This window comes from Lycorma delicatula, chromosome 1, assembly GCF_047948215.1.
Source record: "Lycorma delicatula isolate Av1 chromosome 1, ASM4794821v1, whole genome shotgun sequence".
Lineage (NCBI taxonomy): Eukaryota > Metazoa > Arthropoda > Insecta > Hemiptera > Fulgoridae > Lycorma > Lycorma delicatula.
In genome coordinates this window covers 55,835,240-55,861,706 of record NC_134455.1, presented here as the reverse complement: position 1 = coordinate 55,861,706, position 26,467 = coordinate 55,835,240, and the positions used below count along the sequence as shown (strand labels likewise).

At 31.1% G+C, this 26,467-nt stretch overlaps 2 protein-coding genes across 3 annotated transcripts in view; one reads left to right on the top strand and one right to left on the bottom strand.

Annotated features, from left to right (window-relative positions):
* Positions 1–15,707, bottom strand: part of Gnf1 (germ line transcription factor 1) — a 99,644-nt gene extending 83,937 nt beyond the window's left edge. Inside the window, exons 1-3 of the mRNA XM_075354941.1 lie at positions 15,523–15,707; positions 13,197–13,350; positions 1,314–1,441 (exon numbers count right to left, since the gene is read on the bottom strand). Of these exons, the coding sequence (XP_075211056.1) occupies positions 1,314–1,441; positions 13,197–13,350; positions 15,523–15,531 (291 nt within the window). The 5' untranslated portion in view covers positions 15,532–15,707. The remainder of the gene's footprint in view (positions 1–1,313; positions 1,442–13,196; positions 13,351–15,522) is intronic.
* Positions 15,708–15,981: 274 nt separating this feature from the next.
* The window catches only part of LOC142318344 (disks large homolog 5-like), a 112,141-nt gene continuing 101,655 nt past the window's right edge, over positions 15,982–26,467 (top strand). For both annotated transcript variants that reach the window (XM_075354933.1, XM_075354932.1), the window contains exon 1: positions 15,982–16,118. The gene's annotated coding sequence lies outside the window, so the exon portion shown is untranslated. The remainder of the gene's footprint in view (positions 16,119–26,467) is intronic.

Below are 26,467 nucleotides of genomic sequence, written 5' to 3'. Positions count from 1 at the left end.
AAATCTAAGAAGGTATACTTGAGATATAAGCTTTCAAAGACAGGTAAAAAATCAAGCTAAAAGATTTTTGACCAAATTTGATGATAAATATCTCCTGACATAAGCCTTCAGTTGCTTTGAAACTTTAGGATGCTACACATAATTATCCCCCTTTTTGGGTTACAAAGTCTCGTCCCGATTAAAGTACTAGATAAGGAATTATATAAGCTCAAACTCTGACTTACAAAATGTAGCAAAACCGTTTTAGCTGAATTTCAGCTGCTATATCTCAAAACAAGATGCTAAAAGAAACTTGTGAACATATTTGAATTCAGCATAAAATGTTAACTAAAAGTATTAAAACTCATACCTACAGCATTACTATTGCCTTCAAAATTATAATTCAAAGTTAGAATTTTTGCATGTATTAGTGAACTACCAGTAAGTACTCTCTTTTTAAAGAGATCACAGAAAATCAGCAATAGCAGATACAGAGCTACAATTTGGTCAAATGGCATTTAAGACCACAATGAATGTCCATGCAAAATTTGATGAAATTTGGAAATAATCGACTGGGGACCCCTAGTCTACTTGAATGAATGACCCTATAATGAATATAAATAACTTGACTGGGACAAAACAATGAAATTAAATTACAACTGAAAAGCATTTTAATTAGATTCAGCATAGCATTGGATACAGGTTAAATACTGTTTAAAAAAATGTTATGGAGAGTTTTTCAATACAATAAAAATTAGAAATCATGTAAATTATCATTTCAAAATCAACTAGAAAAAGATAATTTTTTTGAAATTATAAAATAAGTTTTTTTTTGTCAGTGAAATTGAATAAATTACTAATTAAGAAATGACATTTATAACAGGTAAAAATGAAACAGATAGTGTAATAAAGTATTTAATACTATTAGCATTTAATAAATTTTTCTCTTCAGTGGCAATTTTGTCCCCACTGTGCCAATATGTACCATACTATATGAACACAACTGTTCGGCTTATTAAATTTACATTCTTGATATGCTATATTTTTTCCATCTGTGTAGGGAATGATATTAATTTATATACATACATTTTTGCTGTAACAAATTGAATCAAATTTTTTAGCACAATTTTAATAACTTACTTCAAAATGTTTTCAGTCATCTTTGGGATCATTTTTAGAGAATCAATGGATATTTGTTTTTAAAATTTGGTTTGGTTTGTGGCTGCAACAACTTGAAATTTAAAAAAATAAAAATATATATAATTGAAACGTTAATCTTATTATCCTTACTCGAACATTATAAACCAAATTAAAAAAATTCTTCCAAAAAATACCTTGCTCTGTTTCAGTGGAACACCAGATCGTTTTACAGGAGTTGAGCCAAAGACATCAGATGGATTAACTGGTTTCAAATTATTAAAATACTTAGATTTTTCTAATTTTTCCTTTGCTTTTTTACTACCTGCATGAAAAAAAAATTGAATAAGTTGCTTAGACATTACATTAAGTAATATGGATTTACATAAAAAAACTTTTATAAAATATTATGTACAAGTGATTCAGGAAAGATGTATAAAAATTTCAGGACATGTTCTACTAGTGAAAATAAAGAAGAAAGTTCTTAAAAACATAAGTCTGGAAATGGTTAGTTTGTGAATGTTGGCTGGTGAAAAAGTTTGCTCTGATTTCTGCGCTTTGGTAAAATTAAGGCAGATTGAAATTCTTGGGATACAAATTACGGATAAATTTAGTGGTTTTAATGAAATCTTACCTGACAAATTGAAAAAAAAAAAAATGATGTGGACACCACATGACTTCCTTGTATGCCTATTAAATTACATATACGCAATTCTTTAAAATGAAAAGTACATAATATTTTAATTCATTAATTACTTCTGATATTTTTTCCTAATTTTTTTATTTTTATTATTGAATTATTATTTATTGTAAAAAATTGTTTTACAATCGTTAATAATTAGAGATTAATAATTATTAGGTGGTTAATAATTATTAATAAATCAATATATTTAAATTAAAAAAAAAGATATGAAGTGTGATTCAAACTGATGTGCCTTCCCCTTGTAAGATCCAAATAATATTTCATTAATTAAATTTTGATTTGGCTGTAGCTGGAAGCAATGAAAATAAGTACCACTTATGATATATCATTGAAAAGCTCTTGATGGGGCTTATTACTGCAGTTAAGAAAAAAGTCCAAAATTCAAATTTTTTGGATTTTGGGCTTTTTTGGACACTTTTGGTTCAGTTGATTGAAATCAAAAGGGGAGATGCAAAACTAGATGTAACAACAGTTCTAAATCCAAAATTTCAACATCCTACCGCTAAACATTTTTGAATTATGCGATGAGAAACATATGTATATATAGATGCCAAGCAGAAACTAGTCAATATGGATTCAGGATGGTCAAAATGGATATTTCTGATGAAATCTGAAAACCGAAATTTTTCACCATCACAATACTTCCATTTCCTTCACTTCATTCAAGGAAGTAAACAAAGGTCTAAGAACTGTATTATTGGTGGTTTTCGAGAAATCTGGGGTAAAATACAAACCCGCCGGCTTGGTCTAGTGGTGAACGCGTCTTCCCAAATCAACTGATTTGGAAGTCGAGAGTTTCAGCGTTCAAGTCCTAGTAAAGTCAGTTATTTTTACACGGATTTGAATACTAGATCATGGATACCAGTGTTCTTTGGTGGTTGTGTTTCAATTAACCACACATCTCAGGAATGGTTGAACTGAGACGGTACAAGACTACACTACATTTGCACTCATACATATCATCCTCATTCATACACTGAAGTATTATCTGAAAGGTAATTACCGGAGACTAAATAGAAAAAAGGGTAAAAGACAAAAAAAAAATAGTCATACAACATACTATTTTATGTAGGGCATAAAATAACTTATGTTAAATGTGTAACAGGTGTAAAACAAAATGCAGAGAATTTGATTCTGAATAAAATGATATGAATCAAGTCCATAGAAACTAAACACAAACATAAAAATTTCAAAGTTTATTTAAAATAAAACATATTAAAATGTGGCTGATTTTAACTAGGTATCAACAAAATAAAATTTTTAATATTAGAAAGCAAAATATAAGTAAATATTTTAGAAAAATAACAAATACAAAGAGAAACAACAAAACCCACTTACAAATAATTAAATAAACTAGTGAAATGACATCTCTGTATTTCCCAAAAGAAACTACTTTATTGTTATTATATGCCGTAGGAAGATCTTCTATTTTCACTTCTCCTTTTTTGGTAATTTGATGTCCATAAATGCTTGATCGTAATCATACAGTCAGATGGAAAGTTTACTGCAAGCAAGTTTTTTGCTGCTTTCTCAATAATTGCACGCATTGTATCACCCTTCCTTTGTGAGGGAGCATGCTTGTAGAAAATATGGTCTATAACTTTACAAATTTTCTATAAAATTTGTAAAGTTATTTGAAGTGCACACACATACACTACAGAAAAAAGTACTTTGGTTTTGCCTGTCACAACTCCTGCTCATTGTAAGAACTTTTCATGTTTGGTATGATCTTTAATATAATTAAATAACTGAGTCACTACCTCTTTAGAATCACAGTTGCTTCATATTGTTCCATTAATATCCTTCATGAATTGTTCTATTAATTGCAAATGCCTTCTTTAATTACAGATTAAAAACTACGAGACTGAACTCATTTAGCTAACATTTGTAAAAGGACAACACTTTTGCTTTGGGCATTCAAGAATGACCTGTAGATCAAATCTCAGTATACATTCTACACGGTGTCCCATATAAAACACAACCCAACCTTATATTGGTAGGTATTGAAATAATAAAAAGGCATGTGTAAATGTAAATGTAATTTTTATTATTACCATCCATTACCTTACATTTAGAGTAAATGTTGGAAGTGGCCGCCATCTTCTTGAATACAAGTTTCAATTTATTTTACAGCGTTTCTTGCAACTTTTTTCAAAGTTTGTGGCTGGATATTTAATACATCTTGTTCAATATTGACTTTCAATTGTTTAAGTGTTCGTGGTTTGTTGCTGTACGCTTTTTCTTTGAGGTAACCCCATAGAAAAAAATCCGCCGCAGTCAAATCTGGAGATCTTGGTGGCCACAAGCCTCGACCGATAACACGATTACCAAAGAATTCCTCAACGAAATCAGAAGTTGAACCTGCGTAGTGCGATGTCTCACCGCCATGTTGTAGCCAGCAGTGTCTGTCTTCCTCTTCCAAGAGTGCAATCAACTGAAATAAAATATCCTGATATTGTTCTGCATTAATGGTGCACTCTAAAAAAATAGGACCGATTATTTTCTTCCGCGATATCGCGCACCACACGCCCGACTTCTGCGGGTGTAATTGTTTTTCGTGATAAACGTGGGGATTTTCAGCACTCCAAATTCTACTATTTTGGCTGTTTACGTAGCCATCCAAATGAAACCGTGCTTCAAAAATAACGAATCCGTAACATTAATTTCCTCATGCAGAAATCGAAGGAACCGTTGACAATATTGTAGTCGTTTTTCTTTGTCGGGCTCAAGAAATTGATGAACCGTTTGAATGCGATAAGGTCGTAATTGTAATCGTTTGGTCGCCCGATGAACAGTTGATTTAGACAAATTAATTTCAGCAGACAAACATCTGATCGATTTATTTGGCGAGGCGAGTAATCGGTCTTTGATTTCAGTGACTGTATCTGTATTCAACACTGAGACAGATCTTTTGTGTTCCTTGTTATTAACAGAACCGGTCTCTCTAAATTTTACAACTAACCTTAATACTGATGTTTTGTTAGGAGCTGGTTTATCTGGGTACTTATGGAGAAACAAATCTTGCACTACAACCACTGATTTCGTACCGAAGTACGACTCAACAATGAAAACACGTTCATCTAGCGAAAACACCATCTTGTCTCTAGCAATACACTGAACGTTATGATTGCATTGTTGTTACTATCGGTCGTGTTCTACTGCATCGCCGCGATGTTCAGATGTTGGACGAGTCCATTTCAGTAACGAGTAGGGGAGTAGGCTTGACTTTTGAAATTTCATGGTTGAGTGATTGATGGGTTGCGTTTTATATGGGACACCCTTTATTTCACTTACTTTATAATTAGAAACAGCTTCATTCTTAACAGCGTGTGCTCTTTCTTTATTAAACAAATGTTCTTCAAATAGTTCCCTTTCAGATTGTTTCTTAACAGCTGTTAAAAATTCATATCAACATGTTTAACATTGGTCTTTGTTTACTTGTTTGTGGAAAGGTAGGTAGTTGTTTTTTTTTGAGTATGTAAAACACTTGCGCATTATCATCACCCAGAGTAAAATAGATAAAAGAAAAAAAAGGAAAGCAGAAAACTAAATTTGCATTAAAAAAAAAGTAAAAAAATTAAACAAACAAAAACTTACAACTATCACAGCTAAAATAACATTAAAACAAAAGAATAAAATAAAACATATTAAAAAACTACAATATTAAAAACAAAAACTAAAACTTATAACTAATAACAAAAATAAAATATCACAAAAACCTTACAACTAAAATCACAGTCAGAATAATAATAACATAAATTTAAAATGAAACAAAAAAAAAATAAAAACAAACAGAAAAAAATAAAAAAGAACAAATAAAATTCTACTAAATCTAACAGGAGTGTAAAGGGCCCCTTCTTGGATAACAGAAACACTAAAGAAAACAAACTTAAAAAACTAGTAAAAACAATATTATATTTTATGTACTAACTAGTCTGCTGAAGAAATAATAACACCCAGTTTAAAACCTCCTTGTCATTGCCCAGGATTTGACAAATGTTGCTGGGCAATTTAAATTTACGACCTAAGGCCACATAACATATGCAATCCACAAGGATGTGTCGCACAGTTAAGCAGCAGTCACATCTCATGCATAGTGGTGCATTTTCTACTGACATCAGGTATGTGAGTGGCTGTTGTATGTCCTCTCCACAATTGGCAGAGGACCACTTCCTCTCAGCAAATTTTCCTGTGGGAGGAGGAATTCCATAGCAACACAGTATCTGTGATATGATGAAGTTTGTTGTCTACTGTGCCAATCCAGTCATTTTGCCACTTTGTGCAAAGTGTGAGTTTTACCCAGTTAATAAAGTCAGATGTAGTAACACGGGTAATGAAGAGGGTTTCATACGTCTTTAGCAGCAGAATCTGCACGTTCATTACCTGGAATCCACACGTGGCTAGGGATCCAGCAGAAACTCACTTGTGTGTTATGAAGGTTCAACTCAGCAATTGCACTGTAGATTTCGATGACGATAGGATGTCTGAAATAAAAATTTTCTAAGGCTTGGAAAGCACTACACGAGTCACTGCAGATAAGAATATTTTGGTACTTAAGGTTAATGATATTCAGAGCCTTATTTATAGCACATAATTCAGCAATAAACACACTCATAAAACCAGGTAGACCAAACATATAAGTTCTATCATTGACAACAACCGCGCAACCAATGGTTTCATTCTGTTTCGATCCATCAGTGTATACTACTGTTTGGGTTTATCTTGGAGAGAATATAGTGAAACATTTGCTAGAAGACAGTAGGTGGTGTTCATTCTTTATTGTATATCATAAGGTCAGACATAAAATTTATAAGATTGATTCTCCAAGGAAGATATAAGCACAGATACATTGGAAAAATAGAAGCTGTGTCAAATTGCACGGATCTTTTTCCACACACTAGACATGGGAGTAGTGTGTGAGATAGTGTTCATGTATTTTGTATCTTAGTATCTCTTTGTATCTCTTAGTATCTAAGAATACTTGGTGACATACCGCTCTAGCCTTACCGTATAAATTTAGTTGTCTAGTTGTAGGTCTGTGATTAAATTTGCATAGTGCCTGCCGTCAATTTCTAATAGTGTTTTGGCAATCATCATTCCACCAAGGAACGGAAGGATGCCTAGGATTACTCAATGTTTATGAGATATATCTATTAGTATTCTCAATTATCATGGACTTAAAGAGGAAAGTTGATCAAGGATGTATGTGCCATTGTCATACTGTAATGGAAAGGCTTTATGATAACCATTCATATCCACCTTTTCAATAATTCATCTCGCGGTTGATACAAAAGCAATAATAACTGGCCTGTGATCACAGCCATGAAAGTCATCACAAACATACCAATTAAGACGAGGGAGTAAACTCTATGAGCATACAGAGAGGTCGATGTTGGACAATGTACCATTTTTTAAGAAGATGAATGTGTGTGACCCATCATTCAGTAGACAAAGGTCCAAGCCATGTCTCATGTTATTTATCATATTTCCTTAAGAGCAGCAGAAAGATGAGCCCCAAGAAACATGGTGGGCATTAAATCTCCTACTATTAATGATGGCGATGGGATTTGCGTAAGGAGATTTAACAATTCTAGAGCATTGAACTCAGAGTACGATGACCTTCATAGCAACAGGAACAATAAGGGTAGCTAGTGGTATCTTTGTATCAGACATCTCATTCCGGATGAAAATTGAGAATAGCAACTCCACCACTCTCTCTCTACTGTCACACAGTTGTATCTCACAGAAATAGCTGTGTGTTATCACATCTTGTTGTAGAATATGTGTTTCCTGGAAGCACATGATTTGTGGTTCATATGTGCGCACCATTACTCTAATATCCTCAATGCGGGACCGCATTGACCTCTAACGCTCCACTGAATAATGTTCATAAGTAAGGGTAGTTATAGGTATAAAATTTCAGGAAAATATATTTTAAAAATTAGTTGTACGTGATCGTTTTTCTTTTTTGTATTTTTGATGGTAAGGAACTCCGATGCTCTAGGGTTGGGTGGTTCCTTAACCATATCTTCCAGTATACAAGGTAGTGGAGGAGGAGATTTTGAAGAATGGGAAGGCGTAGATGAAATCCCAGAGGAGGCAGTTGTGTGGGCTCCCATTAACAGGGAGCTTAGTAGATGGCTTACCACCAGCTGTGATTATTCCTGCCTGCACGAGTAAAACTATGGAAACAGGGATTTTCAGATGGTTCCCAAGACTGGATTCACTAACTGCGACTAACAACTTTTTCTTCACCTTTGTCAGCTCTGAAACAGTTGCTGTAAGTGAAGCAACTTGATCAGATAACATCTGAACAAGTTGTTTTAGCTTATTGCAGGATCTGCACTGCTAATTACCTATATTTGTAGAAGCTTGTTTTATGTAGCAGTGGCAAGATTTATCTGGTTTAACCAGGTTCCTTGAGTTAATTATCTTTTTATATTCTCTGCATGCTGATAGTAAAGATAGCTTCTGTTCAGTAGAGATTCTGAGAATTGCCTTTTCTTCCTTAAAAGTTGTGCAATCTCGGGAGCAGGATGTATGTGAACAACCACAGTCCGCAGACTTTTCATCTTCTTGGCAGTTAGTGTCATTGTGGCCTTCCTCAGCACATTAAGCATAGATCTCTGTGTTTGAGCAACATATTGTAGTGTGACCATATCCTAGGCATTTGAAACATCATCATAGGTTCGAAATGAAAGGTCGTACTCAAACTGAAGGATAACCTACTTTTATTTTTTCCAGTGGAACTGGAAGGTTGAAAGTCAGTGTTAAAAGTCAGTTGGGTCTTCCATTTCACTCTGCCGTTTCATTATATGTTTTACTTCTACAACATCTTGAGGACGAAGCTCACTAGCTATTTCAGTGATATCCATAATCAAAAGGTCTCGGCAAAAAATTACTCCCTGGCTCGTATTTAGGGTTTTGTGGCATTCTGCACTTATATTTATATTACCCATATTAAGGAGACGTAAGGTAGATCAAATCTGCTCGTCATTAAATGTTTCAATCAGAATCGATCTGTCTTACAATTTTCTAATGTTCTTCAGGGAACCATTTCAACCTGTTATAACCTTATTTAACATGAAAGGCAAGACCTTATGGAGGGAGCCACCTTCCTGATTATTCCGGATAACGAATCGGTTGTTTTTATGTTTAAGATTTAATGCATCAGGATTTAATGCACTCTTCTGCCAGACTATTATCCTCGTTAGTCAATGCTGAATGAGGCCTCTTCACAAAACTAATTTTGGAGGTTTTTTCAGATGGACCACCCACCAACCATCATATTAATTATTTGTGTACTAGTAATTTTAATCCCACAAGTACCGGCAATGTAATGGAGCGCTCCAGCAGAGCACATGCATTATGGAGCTGGAGCTAAATACAACTGGGTTTACCAAGGTGTCCAGAGGACATTGTTCAAGACTCACACTACATAGAGCCATTCACTTATGGGCACAATAGTTTCCACGTTGGGTTATGGCTGCGTTTCATTAGATGTCACAATGCCACCAAGTGTATGTGAAAGAAGAAATAGTGTAGAATGTTGTTGTGTAAGAGTATGTGTTGTAATCTGTGGTAATCATATGAATAAAACTACTGTTTGTATGAAGATTTTAAAATTGGTCTAAGTTGATCCTTTTGCCATACTTCTAAATACAGGCTGAACAATTTTTCTAAATTCCAGTATGATGGTAAATAAAGTTTAGTATTATTATTTTTCCTATAATAAAGTGATTGACAGTCAGAAATGACAGAATATGAAATCTAGCGTAGTTTCTCTTATTTCAATGTCTTTATTTGCAGTTACTTGTCTTCTTTTGTCAATGGATATGACTTCTTATTGATTTTTTCTCTAATAACATGGAGAAAATTTTCAGTATTGCCAAAAATGTACAAAAGAAAGATCTACAAACAAACAATAGGTTCAGAGATTTTGTTGAAGTAGTATTGTAAAGTTCTCTTCTCGCATCTATTTCCATTAGTGTACCATCTTACAGTTTCAATATGTTTTACAAAAGAAGCAATATGTCTTTCCACCTTTGTCTGCTTTGGTCATTATCATCTCTAACCTTCCAAAAACTATTAAAAAATCATCTTTTTCTTGTTTAAGAAATTTACTAGAGCATTTCAAATGGCAATGTTCACAACTGAAAAGATACTTTTTTCTTATCATGAACAAATTGTTCCACATAATTAGTTTCTTCCCAGAAGATTTCAAAAATTTTTCTTCTGTTTCATTGCTGTTATATTATTTCCCACTTTTCCTCTATTTTCTAGACCTAAATCATATATCATATTGTGTTTTCTAATTTCATTTTTGGTGCCGAAAACCAAGTTACAATAAAAACAGTGAAAAACATTTTGTACTTCATTCAGTTGAGTACTTTCTGTTAGAAATATGATAGCAAATTCGTGTATGTAATGCCACAGTTAGTTGCAACTATAGATCATATGTTTTCAAAGTTAATTTTTTTTTTTATTGAGTACATATTAAAACCACAAACAAGCACATAAGTTGCTCTGAGTTTATTGAATGTTATTATCCTATTCGTCATGTTGTGCCTTTGCATAAGTGTTTAATATTGTTTTAGTTAAAGTGAACGCTGTCATTGTTGTGTGTTTTTCACTTTATAAGGATTTTAGGACTCCATTTTTGCATAACCTAACCTCTACAGACATATACAAATTTTTTGCAATGAAGTTGATTTGTGCTACAACTGTATGAGTGATCTGTTTGTTTTGTTAAACATTGGAAACTGCAAGTAACTTGATACCAATCGAGAAATTAAAGAGCATGACAGATTACAGCGATTGGAAATTTGCTGTGAAGTCCTATCTCAAACCTGAGGATTAATGAAAATGCATCTCAGGTGTCTCATCACCTATTAGAATGAACATAATATGGCCATAGCCAGGGCTAAACTGTAGATTATAGTAATTATTATTACATGAGAAATTGCACCATACTGAAGCAGATTTGGGAGAATCTGGAAACAGCTTTCAAAGACTCAGGTTTTACTTGCAAGATCGCTCTGTTAAAACCGTCAACAAGACCAAACTTGAAAATTGTTTGAATTCAGCAGAATACGTCAACATAGAAGTTAAATGCATTGGAGTTTAAAGTTTCGACAGAATGGATCAGCATTCTACTTCTCACTGGTTTACTTGACATATCTACACTAATGGCTTTAGAAAATTCAAAAGTAATTTTAAAAGCTGAGAATGTCAAAACCCATATATTGCATATACCTGATGAAAGTGCTGTGGATTCAGTTTTCTTTATTAAGAATAGTAAATAATTCATTGCACGAGAGCAAAATAAAAGCAAGGCCAAATGTTACAATTGCAGTAATTATTTATTTGTTTATTTATATAGTAACAACAGGCTTAGCCCTCTAACAGATACTGGCTAAATGAAAAATACATTTTTTAGCATGTGAAAAATGCCATGCCTGATCGGGATTTGAACCTGGGACCTCTGGATGAACGGTTAAAACATTACCAATCCATTACAGAGATCAGTAATGGACACATTGTCAACCTAAAAGAGATGACGTGCTTATTCAAGCCTTGTACTTTAAACCCAGTCAATGCAGCCGCTTGACTCGTATGTAAACAGGATATTCTGAATAATGTAAATTTGTAATTAAATTCAGATTTGGCAGATCACATGACTCCAGATAAAGATTGGTTTTGAAATTTACTCCGATTCCTGGAGGTAAGCCAGTGACTCTTGGGACTAAAGATACTGTCACAGTAAATAGACAAGGTGAGATAAGTTTCAAATTATTAGTGCAAAACAAAATACACATGATAACAATAAACTTCGCACTTTAGGTTCCTGTTGGGACAAAATTAGTCTCCACTGGAAAGCTGACAGGATTAGGTTTCAAATTAGTCACAAAAGACAATCACTGTCATATTATAGATAAGAATAATGTTTTAGTGGTCATCACTGTGAAAGTGAATAATATATGTGAAATTGGTCCTTTAGGAAAGCTTGTGTTGCTAAGTCATCTGAGAAAACTGATAAAATATCAAGTATTATTTGCCATAAATGTCTAGCTCATTTGAATAGGAAGGATATGCTGAAGCTGAATGATCTAGTCTCTGATTCAATCTCTTTATGCAGTAGGGAACCTTGCGAAATTTGTATAAGAGCGAAGCAGATCAGGCTATCTTTTCCAATCTCAGAGCGTCATTCTACTGAATTGCTACACTTGATTCACAAGGATTTATGTGGACTGACGAAGAACCCTTTGATAGTTGGATCAAGATTCTTTCTCTCTCTAACATATGATAATAGCAGGTACACAATATTCTATTTTCTAAAAGAAAAATCTAAGATAAAATTTTAATCTAAAAATACAAATTACTAGTCGAAAAGTAAAAGGGTAATAAAATAAAGTTTATTAAATCAGATAATGGTGGCGAATTCATTAATCACTTTTTTTCAGAGTTTATGTGACAAAAATGGTTTCACAAGTCAGACAGCATGTTCTTTTATACTGCAACGAAATGAAGTAGCAGAATGAAAAAATAGGACCATAATAGAAAAGTTCAAAAGTATATGCTCTTTGATGTCAAACTTCTGAAGAATTTTTTGACAGAAGCCATATCAATAGCAAAGTCTGATGAACCACTCTCAGACTTCCATTTTGGGAAATACAACAATATATGAACTTTGGAATGGTGTCAAACCTAGTCTCAGACATCTGATAAGTTTTAGTTGTGTTGGTATGGCTTACATTTCAAAAGAGCAAAGAAGAAAACTGGATGAAAAATGTATCAAAAAAATTGGAATCTCATCAAAATGCAGATTCTCGGCTGATTGCAAATCAGTTAAGAATCTGGGGGCCATATTTGGAAACATGTTATGTGCTTAAATTTGATATAACCTTGGTAAAATCTTGATTGAATTATAAGTTCAGTAGCCTATTCTTCTGCCGCACAAACAACCCTTACAATGTTTAGATTCTATATATAACATTCTTTGACTTACTATCGGAGCATTATGATCTACTACAGTAATAAGCATGTCAGTGCTAACACTTTTTGTTGGAAATGGCAAGATTGGACTAATGACTAATATTTATCATGTAAAAAGATAACCTTAACATTTTGTGTATAATATTGTTTATAGCAATAGGCTTAATTTTTGTTTCATGGAGCATCCACACATAAGTACTGATTGTTTGAGCCTGGGGATCAAGTAATAAGTATTATTTTATATTATCTATTCAACACATAAAAAATTATGTAAAAAACTTATTTTAAAATATTTGGAATTCTTTTCTCCTCATAAAACCTCTCATTCAACTTTGAAGTGAATGTTATACTTGGTTCATCCATTAAAAATATATATATATACCTTTAGTAGAAGGTGATTTACTTTTTGATAGTTTCTTCTTTTTGTATTCATCATCAGACTCCGAATCACTGATGTTTTTTGTAGTTCTCTTCTTTTTATCACAAACAGGATGTTTAGCATCTCTTGGTGATACACTAAAGTATGATCTTATATCCTGAACAAATGAAAATAAATACACTTTATTCAGTAGAATAATTAAAATTATATAAATATAAAAAATTACATCTGCTCACTATGAATTACTTATTTTGAACTAAAGGTACGAGTCAAATTGTGGCATAAATAAGAGTATAAAATAAATAATTCATTACTGGCAATAATGTGTAGGCTAATCAATTTACTAGTGTCTTTAGATGTTAAATAACATTATTCGCAAACATACTGTTGTGGGACACACAAGAATGTCTAGTTCCAAGTGACTGAATAGATTGCTTGGCATTAATGTTTAGCTTCTACTTTGTATGGGCTGTAAAAAAAAGTAATTGAAGTGAAGCTTCTTAAAAGCTGCTAAAAGTGCGGTTAGTGCAGGATTCAGGACAGGAATGAGAAAAATGAGGGTCGTGAATAAGTGTCATGCATAGCTATATATATCAATACTAACATGCATTTTTGGTAAGCGCTCTTTCTATCTCACTCTTATACATGGTGTGTGCATGCATATATGCACATTTTCTCTTTTTTAATGTGTATTTCTTTGTTAGTTTCTTATTAATAAAAAAATGTTACCATTTGTGTTTACTGCATATACATTATTTTGCACCATTAATAATTCATATAATATTGCGTAAGAAGCTTTGCTTTTGTAGTGTGTTGACAACAGACATTAGTTTTAATTTTTTTATTTAGATCAATACTATGTACAAAACACTAATTCTAACATCATGTATTATGTATTTATAATGTACAATCAGATTTAGATTAGTAATTTAGCTGATTAAATGCATAATTCATAATTACTATCCACAATGTCTTACGCTAAAAAAACTAAGTGTTAGAAAAAAAATTAAGAAAATGAAATGAAATTTGTATCAATTGGAATATCACTGGTTGTGAGATATGATAAAAATAGCCCTGGCTCATGTCCTGGTCTTGAATGGCCAGGAAAATGGCTCAGCTGTTCTGTGTAAAATATGATCGGAATGTCATATTCAACTCAGCCTTTCAACTGAAGTTCCCAGATTCGAATCCCGGTCAGGCATGGCATTTTCATACGCTTCAAAAATTGTCATTCATCTCATCCTCTGAAGTAGAAGTAATACGTAACAGTGGTCCTGGAGGTTAAAAAAAACTAAAGAAAATAAACAAATATAATATTTATTTATTTTCTTTTGTTATGATGGAATTTTATAAAGTAGCTGCTTCATCCATCGATTATTTAAACTGAATTATTTCAAGTTGGCTTTCTCATATTTTACCAATGGCCTACGTTCCCAAAACTCTCACAATAATTTATTGTTACTGGCAGGGCACTACTGAAAGCATAACTGCGTCATGTATTCCCTCAGCAGTTAGCAGAGTTTGTGTTATTTGATTTACCCGTTCCAGTGGCTGGGTTAAAATCTTGTTCTGTAGGGCAACTGCAAAATGTGAGTGGCTGTAAAGTACCTTTAGCCTAATAAAGTAATATATTCTTCAGGGTAAATATTAATTAGTGTCAGTATTCATGCAAACTAATTATAGTACTGTAATCAATGCAAAGTGGTTGATGCAATATCTAGTAAATCTAGCCAAGAATAGATGCGATTGTTATGTCATTGAACAGGGGATATACAAACAATATACCCTCCTAAACAGCGAGTTATGTCCTATTTTAATGATTTTACCATAACAAACTTGGTGGTACGAATATGAATCATCTGAATAATGGATTCAAACATGTAGGCTAGTTCAAAATTCTTTTGGGTAAAACTGAAGTAGCATCATATAGATTTTTTCCTTGCACCAAAGTATACAGTATGAATAGGATATTCTTCACAGAATGTGCTAAATTTCATTTCAATCTTTAAAAATGCGTTAGTATTTTGATACGGCAATTCCGATAAAAAAAACTGAATTACGTTATTCTTGTTAGATGCGATCGTTCATCAGCAAAAGATTCAATAACACTTTGTGGAGGATAAATTATATATTAACCTTAAAAATTAAATCATAGAAAAATGAAGACAATTTACACTTTTTAAGTTAAGGGTAAACAAATAAGTTTTCTTTTTGTCAGTGTTGCTAATAATTTATTTTTTGCTAACCATAAATTTAACACGTCAACTACTGGGCAGTGAAAATCTGAAATTTGTTATATCTTCTAATAAAAACAAAAATCCGTACTAACCTTAGACATCGCAACTGTTTTGATATTTATGTAACAAACTTAACCAAACTCTGTAACCATAAACACGACGTACCGCGCAATCTAATTACTACGGCGGTGTTTCAGGGCATCCAATATGATTTCGAGGATATTTACACTTCTCAGATTCACTATCAATGCACACTAATATTGCACAACTAGTTGGATGAAAGTACTCGACCGTTTTAATAGAATTCAGACTTCAAAAAAAAAACAAAATTTGCATAAATACTTTTTCCTTCAAATTCTATGATTAAAGACTATATTAGAGTTGATATACAATAATTACTTGATGGGAAATAAAAAAAAATTAGTCAATTTCCATCACAGAAATTTTTTATGATTTAGTTTTATAACTGGAAAAATAAAGATTGAATAAATCATAATATTAACTAATTCATTGCCTTAGCGCTAATAACAAAAATAAAGATCAAAGATCCAGTGAAAGTATGTTATGACCTTTTATATCTAGTAATCAACTCTTCATCATCTGTTTTAGCAATATTGAAAATAGTGTTATTTTGACGTATCCAATATTTACTTGGGTTAGTAATGCACTGTATTTATTCAAGGATTAGGTAAGTTTCTTTTGTGTTTAATTCATGAATACTAATTTTGTTGGTTTTGGTTATTTAGAAGTATTCGCTAAAGCAAAATTTGAGAAAGTAGGGCTTTCTGTTTGTAAATATATTTATGTGATCAAATTTCGTGGGTTGATTTCAGTGTATTATTTCATATCGTTTTAAATACTCAAGACCTATCTAAACATTTTCATATTTAGTATAAATTGTTATTGGTTTTTTCCGAATTCGTGATATTATTAATTTGAACATCAATCAGTTTATTAAATTTTTGATTAGTTTATTGGGATTAGTACAGTTTCCAGAGTATGTAGGTCTGCTCTATAATGTCACTGGTTATCTATTTACAATAAAGCCGTATATCTTAATTTTTATTTATAAGAAGTTCACCTATTTTATTTCATGAGTGTCAAAAATGAATCCTACATTTATTTATTGCTAACTAATAACTTATTTAGTTATGATTTAAAATACTGATATTACATGTACATTTTACAACTAAGTGGCCTGTTATGCTGTCAATAGGTTATACTTTTTTATATTAAAAAATAGTTAATGCTTATGAAAAAAGTAATAGAGTATTTTTGACAACATTATAGAACAGTGTGTGGTTCTTGTTTTGTTTAAACTGTTTTTTGTTACATTTTTATTTTAATTTATTTTAACATCAAAAGAAATTCAGTATGTTTTGGTAGAGCACTCTTTTAAATTTAATTTGTATAAAATACTATTATTACTTGCTCCCAATGGGTGAATTGCCATAAAACTAATATTATGTGGTTTACGTTAAGTATAGATTTTTTGTTAATATTATTTTCATAAGATTCTGTTTTGGAGGGGAGAATATACATCTGAGATTTGCAGTTAATTTTTTGTAGGTCTTTATTTTTTTGGTTGGTTCTAGTGGTACTAGTTCATTTGTATTAATATGTTTGGATATTAGCATATAATAAAAAAAAATTAAGTAGCCTATCTTAATTTGTTATCTTAATCTTAATTATGCTGTTTATAAAATTAGCAAGCGTAGTTTAGTATAAATAGTTTTGGTAGTAACATAGCTATTTTCTGTGGTTTGATACAATTTTCTTTGTCATTTTTTTTCTGTGTATTATGTTTTACAAAAATTTTCTTTTCAACTACTACTATTTTCTTTTATTTTTGGCAAAAATTATTGAAACTTTTCTCAATTAGGGAGTTCTTAAAAAATTATTCACTCTTGCTAGAAAATTTGGAATCAAACCTGGGAGCTGAAGTTTAGCAATCATTGATGCTAAATTTGAACATTTGAGGCAGTGAGGCAGTTATTATTGCTATTATCCAGTAACAGCAGTGGAATCCCAGAAATCCAGTCTGGTTTTCCAGGTTCGTTCCAGAGAATTCTTTCTAGACCAGAAACAAAATGGAAAGTGTGATATTGAACAGAGCTTTCTGTTAATACTGTTATTGTGTTTAAAGTAAGTAAAACTATAAAAAATAATATGGAACATTTTTTGATCATTTTGAAATGATCGTAGTTGGAAAGTACTGTTCTGTGGAGAACATCTAAATACCTGTAATAAAAGTATTTTGCTAAAACACTTAAAATGTCTCCTAAAAATAGAAGATATTCTGTTATACTGATAATTACATGGTTTCTATTTTTCTTGGTTATCTTTTACCTTGGGGAAAAAATGTTAATCATGAAAATGTAGTTTATTTTAATTTGTTTGTTAGTTTGGAAATGTTGAAAATATAAAAAAAGATATACATATAAATCTATTTATAAAAGAACTGTCCAGAAAGTAAAGAATATTTATTGGTGCACAGTACTTGTGATAAACAATGCATGTGATTTTACACCAATATTGCAAAGGGACATAGTTTTTTTTTGTTACCTCATACATTAATATTCTAATGAACAACTTCATTGTTGCAGTTGTGAAGAACAGTTGCAGAAACTGTTCTGCAACTTATAGCAGAAGAAACCAGTTTAAATTATATAAACTTGATAAAAAGATGGTGCTATCATTGTACTAGGCAAACAACCATTGGTCTGATAATTCTATATTTACCTTAACATATGACCCAATAATTTGATACCTTGTAAAACTATATTACAAACCATTTTTAAATACATATTTGGAGTCTCCCTTGACTCAACTTTACATTCATAAAAGTTAAACATTTCAATGGTTATACAAAGCTGAAATACTATTGTAATGTAATAAACTAAGAATGAGTAATAATTACAAATTATTTATTTGGTATAACAGAAATATTTTTCTAATGTCAAAATTAAAATCATATCAAGTAATTTTAAAGTAAAATTTTTATAAAGTTAGAAAAGAAAATAATCTATCATTAAGAATTTCACTGTTGATTTTTTGCTTCAGTTCTTAAGTTATTGCAGAAGGTCACCCAAAATGATCTTCAATGTTTATTTATGATCAATGAGATCGATCATTCATGTTTGTTTATTAAATATGATCAAACATTCTTTCGCATATGGTTCATTCATAAGCTCATCATAACACACTATTTGCCAGAAAATCTCTACAGGATAAATTTTTTTGCATTTACAAACCAAACTTCACTTAAAATTTTACATTTGGAAGGATTTTATGTTTTTCACACATTTTAAATGCTCAAGAAATCAGTAATAATATATTACTACAAGAAGTTGACAAGGCGAAGTTCATATTCATGGAGGACCGCAGCACTGTTATTTTGTTTGCCTATTGACAGAGATGACGATATAACAAGAGTACAGTCTGGGCCCAATCTTACTGAACAAAGTGACGTGCTTGTCAATCTGTTCTAAACAAGAATTGTTGTCAGTTTAAAATAGGTTATGGTAATAACACAATTAAAAATATTAATTTACATTACTGTGTTCATAAATGAAATAGATTTAACCTGCAGTTAATTACAATAATTTAATGAAGTAAACGTTTCCACTAAAACAGTGTCATAGTTCACAGCATTATATTCAAAAGCTGATAGAAATAATTTGGACATATAAGTCTATGTAATCTGGGTCAAATCCACCAGGTTGGTCTAGTGTTGAACACATCTTCGCAAATCAGCCTATTTTGAAGTCGAGAGTTCCAACATTCAAATCCTAGTAAAGGTAGTTACGTTTATATGGATTTGAATACTAGATCATGGATACTGGTGTTCTTGGTAGTTGGGTTTCAATTAACCACACATCTCGAAAATGGTTGACCTGAGACTGTACAAGACTACACTTCACTTATACTCATACATATCATCCTCATTCATCTTGTGAAGTAATACCTGATGGTAATTCCCAGAAGCTAAATAGGAAAAAAAGTCTATGGAATTGCAACAAGTTGGATATAGCTGCAGAATAATAAATAAAATATTTCTATATTAATTTGCTATGTAATTAAACGATCAGTACTATCTTAATGCAGTTCTTAACCAGTTTTGTCAGTTTCCGTAGAGCTGTCTTCTGTGATAGACCAAAAACCTGTGATTAGAGAGTTTGACTCAGTTTCACTTACATCAGAATTAATTTCCAATTCATCTTCACTTCCTGATGTCTCATCATCGTCCATCCCTGCATTTATAAATATGCTTTCCATGTCATCTTCCGTTAATGCATCTGTTTTCTAGTAAGAATCCATTATCTCCTGAACATTCAACACTAATCTTTAACAGCTACAGTAATTGAAGAAATTGCATCTAATGTAGCGGCTCTCAGTTCTGTTAATGACATGTGAGATATATTGCAATCTCAAATTTTTTTTTTAACTAGATTCCAAATAAATTGAGTTGGGTTAAAATCTGGCTAGTATGGTGGCAATCTAAGCACTGTAATTTCTTTGTTATTTAGTTTTTCATGTAATTAATATTGTGGTTCTGGGCAGTGTAGTTTGACAATTTATAAAAGTTCTTTTATTGTTAGTTCTGGGTCACAGTTAATATTTGTTGGAGCCATTCCTGCGTATATCTTCATTTTTTAATGAATTGAATGACGAAGGTTTATTTTTTTTGTTTATAACAGTAAGGTGCGTTGTCTATGAATAAAATACTATTTGTGATACTCCTGGGATACTTGCTTTTCAATGTACTTCAAAAAATTTTATGTTCATCTCTTTATGATAATCTTCTGTTTTACTCTTGAAAACGTACATTAAAAAAACACCATCTGTAAATCCCATATCCCTACCCACATGAGCCAAAAAAAAAATTAAACAGTAACCTGCACTACTATTAACAAAAACACCTGTTGCATCACTACTTTTTAACTGTATAATGTGTGTGCACCCAAGTGTCATCTAAGTATACAACTGGTCTCTTTTGCTCAGAAGTTACATTTTTCTCAGGTATCTGAGATCTCTGACTGAGAAAAAATATACATTTCGCGATTACATAATCTCGTTCACACAAATTCAGCCTAGTTTTTTTCACTTCCTGAATAGAAAACCCTTCGATTTTTATAATTTTCCTTATTGTTAACCTACTAGTGGTGAAATTCAATTCTTCATGAAAAAATTGTGTAATTTTCATTTAGTAGATATTTCCTTATAGAATTCAAAATGTTTAATAAATAAATTACTTAAGCCAAAACAATTGATATAAGAAATTTATATTTTATTTGCTTGTACATACTTTTTTTAGTACAATATATTTTCATCATGCTTGTGTTTTAAAGTACATTGACTAAGAAAATAATTGCTTTTATTACAAAATAACGGGGCAAAAGATAAAATTCTTTATTTATACAAAAATAGCAGTAATTAAGCTGAACAAAAACTATTTTATTTTTAAATATTGAACTTAAAATGACATCAATTAATACATTAATATTGATAAAGCCTAATAAATAATATACTATCATGTAACACTATTATGATATGTTTCTGCTTTCACACACGCATAATAATGTTTAAAACAGCAATCTAATCTCACGGCAGAAGTCACAATTACTTTACTAGTACCACAGGAATGTGACTGTATACAGAGGCTGTTTTTAAACTTTCTGAATATGCACCTCGCCTTGTCAACTATTTCAGTATTTTTCTTAGACAGAAGCTCCCAAGCTAAACTTCTCAGTTTATACAGGATGTTATTTCTGGCAGAGACTTATCCCAGTGTTGAGGTAGTGGTCCTTAAGGGACAATGTATGATCCCAAGTTTATACACCAAAGTACTTGAGATTCTACAGTGTGGTAACTGTCACCTATCCATGCAGCTCTTATTTTCCAATCTATCCTTCAGGTCTATAGGTAAAATCTAACCGTAATCTTTTTATAATTTGATCTCAGTTGGTTAGGATCACAGCACTGGTATAATTCTTCAAGGGCTTCAATTAGATGGGTAGGCTTTTCATGTCTTTATCCCTTGGTTTATCTTGGACTAATGCAATTGGGTCATCACCATTTAAAAGTTTCATCATTTACAGCTATAGGTTTCATTATTTCTGCCCATATTATGAAGAAATACAGCCAACATACAACACAACTACAGCCTTGTGGCAAATAATTCTTCTATAACTCTACCTGCTGTTTTTCTGATTAAGGAACAAAAAGAATCTTCTTTTCTAGAAAAGGATACCAATGAGAATGATTAATTAACATACTTCTGTTATTTGATAATCTTCTTTAGAAGCTTTAAGATTTACCAAGACTTATATGGCTGTTAGATCAATGAAAGGTTCCAAAGTTGTCCTTAATATACTAACTATATCACTTCCTTCATAACAATCTAAAAAAATGTTCAAAATATTTCAAACACTAGTGAATCATATTCATGAATGTTTTGTAAAACATTTGGCTTCTGTTTAGTCTTAAATTTGTGTTACAATTTTGTGGTGATTTCAGATCCTTTTCAAATAAAGTGTGTTTCTTGATACAGGAAAACTAAGAAGAATTATTTTTTAATGTTAAATTTAATTTATATATATTCTTATTATAGTTCTACATTGTAAATAAAATATATACTTTTTATTGTTATTTTCTTGATTAATTAACAAGGAATTATAACAAAAACACTTGGTTCCCAATGTTTACATCTTACTGAATTACTGATGTTCAAAGTAATTTGGCAGTACAAAGCAGAAAGAAGGATAAAGGCTAGTTTGGACCAGAAAAAACTGGTCAAGCAACTTTATCCTCGCTAGGAACAACTTTATCCTCGCTAGGAAATTAATTCTACCTCCAAAGCATATGACTTCATCGAAATTATCATTTAATTGAAAGTAAATATTGTAGTTCACTAAATTTACTTATACAAATGGTGTTACTAGTCAGTTTAATAAAAAAAGTATATGAATTAAAAATTTGCTAGTGTTTTTCATCTATTTTGTGTAGATTGTTTGCTTTGCCTAATAATAAAGTTAAAGAATCTCTTACTTGGGTTAATTTGAAAGTATAAGGCCGATGGTTACCAGTAGTAACTTAGGTACTTTTAGAGACTTGTTAGGTAAAAAGAGAGTTGTAACTTTCTTTGTAAGTCAAAGTAAAATATAATCTGCTTTTGAATTGGTATGATTTGTAAGTTATATATTATTAGTATTTCTTTAGTCTTAAATTTTTATTGTATATCTTTATGCAAATTTTCAGTCAGATATTTAAATTTGTTATTGGAGATTATTTATAAATATTAGTAGCAATTTTTTTTTAAATTGATAAGAAAAACAATTATTGATGATTTTGTAACTTTAGCCTAGTATTTAGCTGTTTTCAGGATTTTTCTCATTTTGGGAGCTTATAGTTTAATGACTAATGTAAAATGCAACCGATTACAATTTTTAATAGAGAGGTGATAAGTTTTATATAATTGTTTTCCACTTAGTATTCTATTTAATCTTCATCTTATACCAGGTATCAATATAGCTCAGCTCTTCTTACTAAAAATTAAGGATGAAAAATATACTCCTGCAATGTATAAATCTCTTTCTCTCCTTAACTGGTAATCTGTCTGCACTTCTGATGCTATTCCCACATTAATGTCTTTCTTTTTTTCTTTTTCTTTCCTGATGTATTTCTTTTTTGTTTCATTAACTTTTTCTTGTTAGGTACCAGGTTTACATTATTTCATCAGGCATGGAATCTTTGACGTGCTACAAAATTCATTGTCATCCATCATAGTAGCTATTATTGGACATCAGCCAGATATTACTGTTGTATAAGTAAATAAATAAATATTAGCAAATGTACTCTTAGCAAATGTTAGCAAATACACTCCTGCAATGTATAAATCTCTTTCTCTCCTTAACTGGTAATCTGTCTGCACTTCTGATGCTATTCCCACATTAATGTCTTTCTTTTTTATTTTTCTTTCCTGATGTATTTCTTTTTTGTTTCATTAACTTTTTCTGGTTAGTGAAATTACCCATTATTGCTGTGCTAGTAATTGGATTTCTTAGTGCAGTTTTCTATTTTAATAGTTTTTCCCATTTTATTACTTACTGAATTCATTTATTCACCAATACATCTTTTGCTACCCATTGTTTTATACCACTTGTATTGTTTATACCCAATTATATGGGTATTGTTTATACCCAATTGTTTTATACCTTCATCTCAAAGTTTTATTTACCTGTTGATAGAACAATAAATGGAACATAATTTGTAGATGTTGAATATAATTTTATTCAATATTTTCCAGCTTCTTGGTAGTTTTAAAAAGATATATTGTGTAATCATTTTTTTCATACCTGATCATGTACTTCTACAATCATTTTCACCATTTCGCTAATGTCTTTGGTGGAGTGGTAGCATCTCTGCTTTCCATTTTGAGGTACCAGGTTTACATTATTTCATCAGGCATGGAATCTTTGACGTGCTACAAAATTCATTGTCATCCATCATAGTAGCTATTATTGGACATCAGCCAGATATTACTGTTGTATAAGTAAATAAATAAATATTAGCAAATGGCACAGTAATTTTGATTAGTATTTGAACTACAATGTTCTTAATTTAATCTATCTACACGCTTATTTGCATTTTAATAATTTTGTGTAACCAGTAATTACTCGTTTTGATTTCTCTTGATTGGTGAAATGATGAAAAGGTATTTAAAATTATCTACTTGCAAATTCATTTTACTGTTTTATTGCTATTTACACATAAATTGGAAACTTTGAATAAATAGAAAAAATTGAAGAATTAATACATTGTAATCCTTTTTGTGGTTTATGAAGTTTGTGTTAATTATGAAAAAAAAGAAAATCATATACATGTCATTTTGTAATTCAGTTTAAATTTGTTGTTTGTAAAAATGTTTTCAATTAATCACTTTAGCTAAAATTATACAAAGTCAATATCATACTTGCTGCAGGCAGATGTGAATGCTTTCCTGAATCAAATGTAGGTAACAGTTGATTTACGTTAACTGCTGGGAACTAATTTTCCATCATCTGGGAACTAATTTTTTTTTTATTGGGCAAGATTATATAGTATTCTTTTAAGACAAATTTTATAAATTTTGTTTATTGAAGTTGTACGTTGTGCATGTGTTTAATTTCTGAATTACAAGAAGCATATATAAAAGAAAAAATATGTAGTATATATTTTCTAATTTAAGTAACATTAACACTGATGGTCTAAAGCAGTCTGTTAAATGTGGCATCAATTGATAATATTTTATCTTTCTCACTCCTTAATTTTCCAATCTGCTATTGGCAAATACTCTTAATTATTATGAGTCCATAGAGATTGTAAGAGGATGCAGTGTTTATTTTAACTGTGATTTATGATCAGTTACCTAGAAAGACAATAGTATTCATAGAAAAGTAACTATAGCATGATGCTAAATTATAGTTATACTTTTTTTTTAATAGATAAACATGCGTTTTGTAGTATGTGAAAAATGCCAAGACATTTGAGTTTGAATTGTAGTATCTTCCAGATGAACCCAAAGTTTTTATCCGCCATGAAGTTTGGTATATTAAAATTCTTTTTTTATTGTGAAGTATAGAATATGGTATTTAATAATGATACTTGCATTAAGGTCATTTTGGATATGTGACTGCACTTTGCAGAAATTTACATGCAACTTATATGAAAAAATAAAACTCCAGAAAAAAATTGAAGTATAATTAACAAAAACAAATAAACTGGTACCTAGATTGTAATTTTTTGTGGAACTGTACTTATATAATTATCCTATTTTATACAAAGGTTAAAAAGCTAGGTAGGTAGAAGTCAGGCCTCTCCCTGTATTTTTCTGTTCAGCCTCCGGAACCATCATAAGGTATTATTTCAGAGGATGAATGAGAGTATATATATAAATCTAAATGAAGTGTAATCTTGTACAATCTCAGGTTTACTATTCCTGAGATGTGTGGTTAATTGAAACCCAACCATGAAAGAACAAATAGCAGTATCCAAAGTCCTGCCTTAACCCAATAGGCACCTCAGCTAATTGTTAAGCCTAAACAATAATACCCACTACTGTAAACCAATCAACAGGATTGTTTTCATGTTGCTTGTCATAATGCTTTGGTGTTTAAAAAAGGGCCTAATTATTTTTCCATTACCAATTTTAATCAGTTACATACCCATTTCAAAGATCTTCTCACTACTTGATTTAAAATAAAATTAAGATATTTTTTTAGACAATCATTCTACCAATATAAATTAAAAAATCAATTTAAAAAAATATATATATTACATTTCTTTATTGTCATTTCTCATGTACTTACAAATAATTTTCATTACAGCCCACTGAATTATTACTTTTTAACTATTTTAATTATTTAGTTTCCTCACATATTTACTTTTATTTTTTGCACAAAAATTTGAAACTATTTCTGTTCTTTTTTTTATTTTGTAATTATAAAATTAATTATTTTTTATGCTGTTGTGATCAAGGTTTTACCACAACAATTTCCTTGTACCTGTCCATGCAGAAACAGGAAAATTGGAACATTTTCTTCTTAAGTGTGAAATAGTACACCCACCCTTTGATATTAAATGTATTTTCTGCTGATCATAATGAAATTATTTGTTTTATTTCTGTGAAACCTCCTGGAAAATATCAGTGTCTCTATAAAACTTTTTAAATAGAATCTCCATGTCATTTAGCCCTAGTAAAAAAGTAAGCAGCTGCCCTGCTGGTAACCAGGAGGTGCCAGCATGGTGTCATGGATGACAACAGCAGCAGCCAACATGATTCCTACCATCTGTTTTGTACTGCAGGGTTCCGATTCAAAATCAGTAAAATGGATAGTGCTTTAAGTGGTTGTATTAAGTGATTTTAACTAAATTTGAATGCCCTTATTAGCAATGTAATTTAGTTCTTAGGGTTCATTTAATTTTACTTGAAATTGGTTTACCTGAGACCTAACAAAATCAATCTCTGTAATTTAATTGGGCATACAGCCTGTTGTG